The following is an 11,832-nucleotide window of genomic DNA, read 5'->3' as shown; positions in this document are numbered from 1 at the left end:
CCTCTGCATTTTCAGGTTTATTTTATTTTCCTTAGAAGGGTGTCAGATCCTGGACTTTGAGGACCACAGTCCTGCATATCCTCTCTGTCTCTCCAACACATTTGATCATTATGAATACATTAGCATCAAGCTCAGGAGAAAGCCTGATAATGAGCCTCACGTTACGGTCAAATCTTCTCGTGAGGGAAATTGTGTCAGACTCTGGCCGTACAGATCCAGGTTCAAACAGGACTGCCAAGAGATAATGAACGTCTCTGAGTTTACATTCACGCTTGTTGTGTTTGTAGCCTGTGAGGTCTGTTCACTCCCGCCACCTGCCTGTGTGCTTCGTCTTCAAACATCAACCCCCGTAAATTCTTAATCATAAAAAAAAAAGTATATCTCACCTTGATCTTATGACTGATTTTGCAGTTTAGCACTTTGTGTTCTTTTCTTTATGAATATGAAAAGTTCTTTACAAATAAATTTTGATTGATTGAAACAAAGTTTGATCTTAAATATTCTTGATACTTTCTTGAAAGTATAACGACTTTTCAGTGACATAGACCGTCTGTAAAGTGGGAATAGTGTAGCAGTGTAAACAAACAGAAAATAAAAGCTACATCTGTTGATCTTACCAAATGTAAACAACACAGACTGTATAGTAAACAAACATGAAGTGTACACTCCACACTACCCTCCAGTCACAGTCTCGGTGTCTTAGATTGTTCAGGCTAGTTAGCACTTAGCCACCAGTCTCAGTTAGCCACTAATGCCGCTAGTCGTCCATAAGACTGTTTCCATCTGCAAAAAAGTCCATGTCCTAAGGCCTCAGATTCTTCCGAATACAGTCTCTTGCTCCCTCGGGTTCTCAAATCGTTTGTCTTGACCTGAGGGCAACGTATGCAAAGCACAGCAGGGAAAAGGATCCCAAACTAGGTTCCTTTACAGGTGCTGAGGAGCCGTTGAGCCTCGGTGAATGCTGCTGTCCTTTTAACCACTTGTTGGCCATACTGCGGTAGTACAGTATAATCGGGGAAAATACTCACTTTCTTGCCCTGAAGAATCGGTGAAGTTGTGCTAGCAGCTTTACAAAACATCATATCTCTCTCTCTTGAAAGTCGTGAAATTTCACCACAATCACTCGTGGGGGCTCTCCTTCACTGGGTGGGAGTCGTAGGCTGCGGTGCGCCCGGTCCAAAGTCGGGGTGAAGTCGAGGTTCAGCAGCTCCTGAAGAATTTTGGTGATAGCATCCATAGGTCATTGGCCTCCACTGTTCTCGAGTCCCTCTTTTATCCCGGCAATGCAAGCATTACATCGAAGTTGCCATCTCTCCCAAGTCCTCTAGCTTTAGCTGTAGCATAGCAAACTCCGACTTCAGCTGATTAACATCTCCCTCTATTTCCATCGTCTTATCCGAGTACGTGTTTAGTCCGTCTTCCAGATCTTTCATACGGGTCTCTTGCTTTGCCCAATCCTCCCGTATGGAGTCTATTTTTGGCATTTAGCTCTTGTGTGATTGAGTCTATCTGAGCCACAGCGTCAAATCTCTCATGGCTTAACAGACATTGTGTGTGTTTTGCAAATAATCAGCATGAATACAACAGATTGTATCATCTAGACAAAGAATTGTGAAGTGTGGGAGGATATTGTTCACATCTTTTGGGTTTGGAAATACAAATAGAATCAAAATAACATGTGAGATGATATTTAAAGACTCTGTAGATCAGGGGGGTCAAACATAGGGCCTGTGGACAAAAATCAGCCAACAAGATGCTGCGATCCAGGTCCCCAACTAGGGATGGGTACCTTTCACATCTGAATCGATACGATACCGATACTCGGTACCTGCGAATCGATACCAGTATTTTTCGGTACCTGTTTTCGATACTTTTTTTTTGGGGGGGGGGGGGGATATGCATTTGGTAATTAAAGTTATTTTGTATATTTAAAAAAATAGTCAAAACTTCAGAATTTTCAACATTTATGCTTCAATAACATCAACTGAAATAACTCCAACATAGAACTTGAGAAAAATGTGTGTGGGGATGAAGTAAAAAATTTAAATAAATAACAATAATAAATAACATAAAAAAAATAGACTCAAAATAAATAGCTGTATGAAATGTTTCACATTAGCAGCACCAGGCACCTCTACAGTAAACAAACACTCAAAGGTATGGACTCTATGCACAACTTCAGGAGGCTCCTTGTTTCCTGTCTTTCATGATAGGACGAGCTGATTAATGCAGGTGTGTCTGGCCTCTGGAACAGCTTCAGACACACCTGCATTAATCAGCTCATCCTATCATGAAAGACAGGAAACAAGGAGCCTCCTGAAGTTCAGGAAGTGGCTGAGTTGTGCATAGAGCCTATACTGGAGGATCAGAATTGTATGGTTCCAACTCGTGATTGGGCAGTCATAATGCCAATCAAACGCCACGTGGGACCGCTTTTGCGTGATGACATATCATGTCGAGTCGCCGCCTCGATGCGCGCTCTTGTTTCGAGCCGCGCATGCGCAGAGCATTGTTTAGGAAGTGACATGCAGCGGGAGCGACCATCGCAGAAGCGGCTTGTCCCTCCCGCGAACAACTCCGAACAGGGGCGGGGTGGCCATCGGGAGGTTTCCCGAACGGCCGGTGTGTCCCCCCCCCCGCCCGCTCTCACGGCCCGTGTGCATGTCCGCTCTCCCGGTATATTATATATTTGCTCCCGGTCTGCGAGTCAAAACACTCCAAAGATTTTGGACCCACGTAACCGCGTCCTCCGCTCTTGCCGATGTATAATGTCAAGGTGCGTTCAGGGTCAAAAAAAAAAAAAAAAAAGGTGCGTTCAGGTACTGAAATGTGGTACCGACGGATTTCCCGTGAATCGATACTCGGTACTTCAGCGGGAATTCGGTCGGTACCAAAAAATTACCGAAATTCGGTACCCATCCCTATCCCCAACCCACAGAAACAGTAACAAATTTTAAAATAAATCAACTAAATGTTTTAAGAATAATGGACACAACACACCTTTGAGACCTGAGCTGAGAAAACGAGCTACCTCACTGTTCAGGGTGTGTTTTTAAAAACTTGCATAATGCAGCAGCTGTAGGAGAAGTTTTTCTGGATATTTCACTTTATCACTGGAAAGTTTCATTGAAATTAACTTTAAGTTGAGATTTTAGTAATTGTGTTGTGAAGATATAGGCTTCTCATCGTGTACACTCTGCACCACAACAAATAAAAACTTTAAAGTTTGACTTTAAAGGTTACAACAACTCATAATTTGTGGAAGTCTGTGTGTTGATCTCTGGTTTTGAATATGTCTATTACAGAAAATGTGGATGAATAAAAGAATCATCTTCCTGAAGTTTCCTCCTGAAGCTTTCTTTCCACAGTGGAGAAACAGCTGATGAAACAAATGAACATTCATCATTAAGGTCTGATCTTCAACTCAGTCAAAGATGCTTCATTTGCATCCACTGAATCATCCCGTTTCCTTATCCCCACCACCACCATTCAAGGCAAACGTTTATTTAATCAGAGCTCGTTTGCAGATCAAACTCAGAGTTGCTGCAGGCTGATCAGTGCTGTAATTTTTTTGACTGATCTTGTTAAAATCTTGTAATAGATTACAGATGTTTATATCTGTAAGATGGTTATGAAACAGAAAGCCACGAGATTATAAACAACTATGAGTGTTTTTAATGATTCTCAGCAGTGTTTTCCATGTTCCCTTTTGTCTCTCCTATCTAATCTTTACAAGGCTGCTCTAAATTTCTTATGAAATTGTGTGCGACCGCTCACCACATATCCAGCTTAATCCAGTCATCTTTACCGTTCATTACAAGAGTCATATGTAAGAGTCTTCGTAAAATTTGCAGATGACTCTACTGTGGTGAAGCTGATTCATAACGATGAGACGGCCTACAGGGAGGAGGTCCTGAACCTCACCACCTGGTGCTCCCTCAATAATCTGGCACTCAACTCCTCAATAACTAAGGAGTTAGTGCTGGACTTCAGGAGGAAGAGGGAGGACCCCTTCCCCTTCTCATCTGAGGGGACCTGGTGGAGCGGGTCAGTGACTTCAGGTTCCTCGGAACGTACATTTCATAGGACCTTACATGGGGCACCAACACCAGTGCACTCATGAAAAAGGCACACCAGTGCCTGTGCTTTCTGAGGTCACTGAGAAAGGTCAACATGTCCCAGGGCCTGCTGCCGTCCTACAGGTGTTCTGGAGAGAACATCCTCACCCACAACATCTTGGTGTGGTTCATGAGCGGCTCTCAGGCTGACAGGAAGGCTCTGGATAGAGTGAGGAAGTCAACACACAACATCGTAGGAGTGCAACTGTCCTCTCTGTCGGACATCTACAACACCAGATGTCTGCGCAGGGCCACAAGCGTCGCCGGTGACAGGTCACACCCCGGGCTCAGCCTGTTCTCACCGCTGCCCTCAGGGAGGAGGTACAGGTGCATCAAGGCCCGCACCTCCAGATTCACCAGGTCCTTCTGTCCCAGTGCAATCAGAGTACTGAACACAGTACTCAGTTCAGCTATCCACTCTCAAAGTAAATGTCTCTGCATGGATGGACATATATTCATTTCTCCACTATACAGTGTACAATACATATTTTTCTCTGTGCAATATACATGTATGAGGGTGTACCCAAAAGAAACCGGAATTTGGTCATAAAATACTGTAATGACTCTTGAGTCAGTATTAGTTAAATGTGCTGTTGCACCATTTTTCCTGAGGGTGGCACTCTAGGATTGGAGAGGTGACTGAAGCCAGCCTTTTGCTGTTGTTCATGAACTGTTGGAAAGAGTTCGTGTTTGAGAGATCGGCGTGGGTTACGGCCGCAACAGTAGCCCTGTGTTGTTGTTTGTTTTGCCTAAGTGCAATAAAAAGAGCCGTGTGGAACGACCTGGAGACGTCTGGTGCTTCGCAGATTGCAGAACGTTACAATACTAATGATAATGAGTTTCGACTTCTAGCTGTCAGATGTGCTACAGGTCAGCCTCATGCATATCTGTGAAAAATCTGAGATCCCAGAGTGACACTGACGTCTGTCACGCGCTATTTATAGTAACACAGTGCAGCTCCAGTCTGCAATTTTTCCAAAATGGCGACATTGCTAGAGCGGCGCGCGAACATTAAATTCTGCTTTTTGCTGGGAAAAACAGCAGCAGAAACACTCACCTTGTTGCAGCAAGCCTACAAGGATGATGCTCTGGGGAAGAATCAGGTCCATGAGTGGTTCGGGCGGTTTAAGAAGGGCCAGATGTCGGCGCGTCAGGTCCGCTCAGCCGTGAAAACAATGCTGATCTGCTTTTCGGCTGTCCAGGGTATCGTCCACAGCGAGTTTGTCCCTCCAGGTCAGACTATAAATCAGGACTACTACATGGAAGTCCTCAGACGGCTCCGTGAGGATGTGAGGAGGAAGCGGCCTGCGTAGTGGCGGAGTGGAGTCTGGTTGATCCACCACGACAGTGCGCCAGCGGACACGGCGCTGCGCGTCATGCAGTTTCTGGCAAAGAATGGGATGAATCTCCTCTCCATCCGCCTTATTCACCAGATGTAGCCCCGAGTGACTTTTTCTTGTTCCCCAAGTTGAAGGAGGAGCTGAAGGGACAGCGGTTTGCAGATGTGGAGGAGGTGAAAGAAAAATCGCAGCCGGCCCAGAATGGCACACTTAACGCACGGGTGTGACGACACATTTGTGAAGTGGGAGACACGGCTGGAGCGTCGCATTAATGCGAATGGAGATTATTTTGAAGGCGACGGTGGTGTTTAATTTTGAAATGTCAGAAATAAAAAGTTACAACCAAATTCCGGTTTCATTTGGGTACGCCCTCCTACATATATTGTCCTATTGCTGCTACCGAGCTCTCTCTGTACATCGGCACATGTGTATATTTGTACTTTTGATATTCCTATGCCCCCTTGCATTTTTCCTGCTCCTTGTGTATATATTTATATTATTTATTGCTACTATTATTTCTGTCCTTTTTTTCTTTTTGTTTGCACCAAAGAGTTGTTTTTTTTAAAAATTCCGCCGTACATGTATGATGACAGTAAACACATTCTATTTTGTTCTATTCTGTGTTGTGCATTTCCAGGTTGTTCAACGTGTCTTTCAATGTTCCCTCTGGTTTGTTTGCACTTCTTCATATTTATGTCTTTTTTGTCATTACAACCACATTGTTTTGGCACCATTCTGGTCTTTATATAATCTGTTTTCTGATTCCTTTTTTGAGGTTTTTCACCTCATTTTGAGCTCCTTTCCATTCATTTACAATAAATTTGCAACTTTTTGTGCCCATTTAATGTGACATCGTGTCATCAGTTTGTTTGGCTTTAATCAAAATAAAAACTTAACGTGAAATTTTTAAACATGCTGTTTATTTCGACTCACACTGGTGGGGAGTGAGTGACTGAAGAGCCTAAATATCTCAATTCAAGAGTCCTTCCATGTACGGAAAAGTAGCATCGAGCACTTGGATCAAAGTAACTGTAATATGAAGTGCTGTGAAACTTTCCCAGTGTCTTCCCAATGTGAGGGTGAAGCTCTAAATAAAGCTTTTTAAGGACTCAGAGTGGCAGATGAGCACTTCTTTGTGTCGGGCTGTTTGGGTTTAATGGTCTATAAGCAGCTACTCAAAGATAATCCTCAACGTTGGTGACGGTTATTTCCTGGCTGGTTCTCACGATGGAAAAATTACCGTTTCAGTGTGATCGAACGTGATCAGACCTCACAAATTCCCGGACGCTGCACTGTGGCAACCCAGGGTTTTTAATAAGTGTAGTTAAGGTTCAATATGAATAAGCTGCTTTAAATAACAAGAAAACAAAACTCCACCAAGGAGATCCATAAAGTGTCTTTTCGTTATCCCACTCCACTTTACTTCTAAATATTTTAAAACACAAGGTCAATGTCTGCACAGCTATTTGAAAAAAAATCCTTTCAGTCCAGATCTCAATCATGAAAGTTTCATTTTCACGGAAAATGTTCTCATTTATGATATGACCTTACTGTACAAATGAAGACATTGAAACATTTCATTGGATGTTTGGACCAAGTTTTGTTTGGAACATGCTTTTATTGTTAGTTTGTACAAGATTAAGTTTGAAAAAGTAAGCATAAAATCAATTTAAAAAAAAAAAAACCCTTATTTTGTGGATCAGAGCTGTAGCATTGGCCATCTCCTCCTGCAGAGATATTCTGAATTAAAAATGCAGCAGTTGCGGAAAGTGCGCTTTTTGTCTCTCTCAGTGAGAGCGAGCAGTCCTTGGTTATGGCTTTGTACTGAAACACACAGTGTAGGGAGAGCGGCACATCCTCTGCAGATTCCTCGATCTTCTTCACATACCATCGAGTGTGCGCTTCCTACTCTCTCAGAATGACACTCTATATGCGGCCACTTCAGTTTAATCACTTTACGAGGTACAGTTCAGACACAGTGAATGTACATGCAAAAACAGGTGGGACTTCTTTTCTTCCTCAAAGTGAGATAAAAGTACATTTTGGGTTGGATTCCTTCTACAAGAGCGACATATAATGTGTTTTTGATTCAGCCTGTTGCTGTCTGACCCATAATCCCATGCCAAACTCTAAAGCTGGCCGCGTTCGCTGCAGGTCATTCATGTTTGTCAAGGTCAAAGGAGCAAGCAAAGAAAGCAAGTTAGTTTTGCTCAAAACATTTCAGACTTCATGAGAAACTCAAGCACGGAACTTTCTTTTTTATACATATATAAGAATGAATGTAGGTGGCTTCACCTTGAGTTTTTCAGAAATCACCCACACTGACATGAAAAAAAAAAAAATCAATTCACAACTGCAAGATCTCCTGAACCAGCCGAGCAAGCGCAGCTGTTATACCAACCTGATGAGACCTCCTGATGTCGGACCAGTATGTGTTCTCATCCCGTTTTCTCATCTTGATTAGGCAGGGTTTTTTTTCTCTGATATTACTGAAGTCTGACTATGACTTTGTCTGTTTCACCTACAGGAATCTGCAGAGTTGAAGTCTGTCATAAATATTTATTTTTTTTATTTTTAATGCTTGGTGTGATTAGAATTTGTGCAAATAGTGACAAAATATGTATTTAAACCTTTCATATAAGCATGTAAACACAGAAAATGTAAGAATGTTTTATTCACGGTGACAACAGACACTGTGTGGACTTGTTTTACAACTTCTGTTATAAATAAGTCATCACATCTTCCAGAAATATTTCCCATTCGGACACATTTCAAAACTATACATCATGAAATATGTTCAATTTAATTCCATTTTATACATTTTCTTAAAAAAAAAATTGTGATAATGGCATACAGTTTTAATGAAGGATTAGAATTTCATGCTTCAACTATCATTCAAACAGTACTTTAGTGAGTGGACAAGTATGAAGCCAAAGCATAACAGACATATCAAACAATGAAATCACTGGAGGACCTCGGTCGTCAATAAACATAATGCGCCAGACCACTTGGAGGATAAAGAACATATACATCTAGAACGAGTGTTTTCAGCGAATATTACTTTCTCCATCTGTATTATGTACAGTTTTCTCTTCCCATGTGATCCAGACTGTGAAGGTCTGCAGGCTCCCTCAGCTACAGAGTGGATGGAAAAAAATGTTCAGTTATTTATTTACAATTGTTCAAATATGTAGAAATAAATAGTGTGAGACCCATTTTTCATTTTTCCAGGAAAGATTGCCTCTCTGTCTCTTCTACAGCTTTCACATATGAGAAGAACACTGATACATTTCTGTTTGAATATCTAAACAGTGACTCTGCTTTCTGTTGTTTCTGCAACAAAAACTTGTTTGTTTATGTAACAGGGCGACTAAATATAACTGTAACACTCTCGAAAAGTCCCAGATTACATGAACACTCCAGAGAGTTTCACTGTGCAACCGTGACCGGCAGCATGTTCTGAAGCAGCTCCCTTGATGACTGAGAGTGAGATGGGTGAAAGCTGTCTGGTGCCATCCTCAGGACCATGCCTCCTTCCCCCAGAGCCGGGGCCACCCTGAGCGTCTTGTGCGACGGCCGGATGGCCACCATGAGCTGCCTCTTGAAGGTGTCACTCAGCACAATGTAGATGAACGGGTTGATGCAGCTGTTGGCGTAACCCATGCTGATGGCGATGTTGTAGACGTACAGGAAAGCAAAGCTGGGCCGCTGCACCCCGAGGTGGGCCAGCTGCAGGACATAGTACGGAGCCCAGCAGATGAAGAAAGCCAGGCAGATGGCCACCGCCATGCGGGTCACCTTCCTGGTGCGCACCCTCAGGCTGCGCTGGGGCAGCGGAGCCACCGTGGCTGACATGTTCTGGAGGATCTTGAAGAAGAGGCCGCAGATGATGGCCAGAGGCAGAGCGAAGGCCAGGAAGAACTGGTAAAGGGTGAACCGGTACGTGTCCGCGGCCGGGTCGGGGAGCAGGAGCGCGCAGCCCACCGACCCGTCCTTGAGAGGCATGAGACCCGTGTACATCCACACCGGGGTGATGGAGAGCAGGGAGAACGCCCACACCAGGGCCACGGCGGCCACGGCCACGCGGGGGGTGCGCACGTGCTTGAAGCGGATGGGGTGCACCGTGGCCAGGTATCGATCCAGCGTCATGACGGTGAGGATGTAGGTGCTGGCGATCTGGCTGTTGGAGTCCAGAGCGGTGATCACGGTGCACATGGCGCCGCCGAAGCACCAGGAGCCGTTCCCCACCAGCTGGTGGATGAGGAAGGGCATGCCGAGCAGGAAGAGCAGGTCCGCCACCGACAGGCTGAAGATGAAGATGTCCGGGACCGTCTGCTGGGAGCACAGCTTGGTTTTCTTCACGATGGTGTAGATGACGATACAGTTTGCGGCGATGCCCAAGAAACAAATGGCACCGAAGATGCTGGGCATGAGCGCACTGTGGTGCTGCGCGTGATCTGTGAGAGAGACGCGAACAGGAGCAAGTCTGTCGCTTATTCCGAAAAGAAAACAGCGAAGAGAAAAAAAAAGTCTGCACAACGATGCGGTTTAAATAATTGAATTGCGCAAAAACTGTAATAATATTTTTAAATCACCTACCTTCTTCAGGATCATCCAGCGAAGTGAAGGGTGATGAAGATAAATTCAGGTTATAGACATCCATCCCTGTTGCTTTTAAATTCGCCAAAGCATGTAAAATGAGACGTGTAGTTGCCAAAAGCAGCTGATTCCACTATTTCTCATGTTTGAGGTGACACTTGATCCGCGCGCGCTCCAACTGCAGGAAAACAGCGGAGCGGATGCAGCGCGCGCCTCCCGATCATCTGAAAACTGGCTGCAAAGTGTTTCACCGATAACTTTCGTCCAAAGAAACACGCATAAAAACGGCGTCAGACCACATAGGAGGAGGTGACGATCGAGAACACGACACAGAAAGTCTGGAACGATGAATCCGCGACCACCCACGTTCTAATCCTGAAGGGTTTTCCATCAAAAGCACGACACATCATAATAAATATAACTTTAGCTAAATTTAATTCTGGATTAAAAAAAAAAAACTTCGATCCATGTTTTTCAGTTGCATTTTCTACACATGCATATTTATTGGATTTAGCTTAACATTCTAGAACATCATTAGACCACATCATCCCGCTGATTAAGAATAATTGTGCAAAGATGACGAAAGTGCAGCTGATCAATAAAGAAATAGCTGAATTAATAGCAGAAGTGAACACTGAAACAAAAAAAAAAATCTGCTTTTTTTGAAGACTAATGAGTCCCACTGTTTCTGTTAATAATGTGATAACAGTTCAAAATGTAAATATGGCTCATATTACGAGAAAGGTCTTTAATTCTCATACATTTTACCCCTTAAATGACGGTGTTTCTTGTGCATTAGCTGAACGAAAACAGGTTTTATTTTAATGTATGTAATTTCCTTCTATAACTACGATGCAAATGTATGCACTGCGTTGTACACTTGTTAGTTATTTGGGGCGTATGACAACGCTGCATGGATGGATGGATGGATGGATCGATGGATGGGTGGGTTGCTTGGGTGGAGGCGTAACATCAGAACTCCTCATATAACCAACCAGATCTTTATTGCACCAGCTCCTGTCACAGCGCATTAAGACTTAACAGAACTCAGAACAAAGTGCTGGTGATGTTTTGGTACAAAGTGTAGTTGTCTATTAGTGCATAAAACTGTCAAAATACAAAACACGCACAAAATGCATTTAATTTATTTTTCCGTATTCATTATATTTATCAATTTTGATTTTTTAACGACTTTCATCACAAATCTATAACTTTGTAATCTGAACTTTGACAGTGGATCAAACTTTTAATGAAATGTTTGCGGTTAGTACAAATCAATCAATGCAGTTTCCGTGCAGTTAAATAATTGGCCGCTAGGTGGCAGCATTGTCACAGTGGTTTCATGTATGTCGTCTCGCAGCAGAATTGAAAGCAGATGTTCGAAAAATGAAAACAAGGGAAGAAGACCAAATATTTCAACAATTAACCAAATAAACCTCGTGATCTGAAAGTGTCGTGTTTCAAGAGCTCAACCCAAACTCTCCATCCCCATTAATGAGAAGTGCAGAAGCAGAGTGATGTGTTCCCCAAATCCATGAATTTCTGTTTTCTTTCGTTATTTCACGTGAGTGGCCGAAGTGTTGTATGGACACGAAGTGTTAGTGACAGGTGTGATTGTGTGTGTGTGTGTGTGTGTGTGTGTGTGTGTGTGTGTGTGTGTGTGTGTGTGTGTGTGTGTGTGTGTGTGTGTGTGTGTGTGTGTGTGTGGTGTGTGTCAGATGTGGACTGACAGGGCGGAGCTCCGCTCACAGCAGCCGCAGCGCAGCCTCGCAGCT

The 11,832-nt window shown here is 43.5% G+C and overlaps 1 protein-coding gene across 1 annotated transcript; it reads right to left on the bottom strand.

The window, feature by feature from the left end:
• Nucleotides 1–8,887: 8,887 nt before the first annotated feature.
• mchr1b (melanin-concentrating hormone receptor 1b) lies at nucleotides 8,888–10,121 on the bottom strand. The gene is made up of 2 exons (XM_030089261.1): nucleotides 10,058–10,121; nucleotides 8,888–9,915 (listed from the first exon to the last, which is right to left on the bottom strand). The coding sequence occupies exons 1-2, from the start codon at nucleotides 10,119–10,121 to the stop codon at nucleotides 8,888–8,890; spliced, it is 1,092 nt and encodes a 363-aa protein (XP_029945121.1).
• Nucleotides 10,122–11,832: the final 1,711 nt, after the last annotated feature.

This window comes from Salarias fasciatus, chromosome 4, assembly GCF_902148845.1.
Source record: "Salarias fasciatus chromosome 4, fSalaFa1.1, whole genome shotgun sequence".
Taxonomy (NCBI): domain Eukaryota; kingdom Metazoa; phylum Chordata; class Actinopteri; order Blenniiformes; family Blenniidae; genus Salarias; species Salarias fasciatus.
The sequence above is the reverse complement of the archived record's forward strand: the minus strand, read 5'-3'. Positions and strand labels throughout refer to the sequence as shown.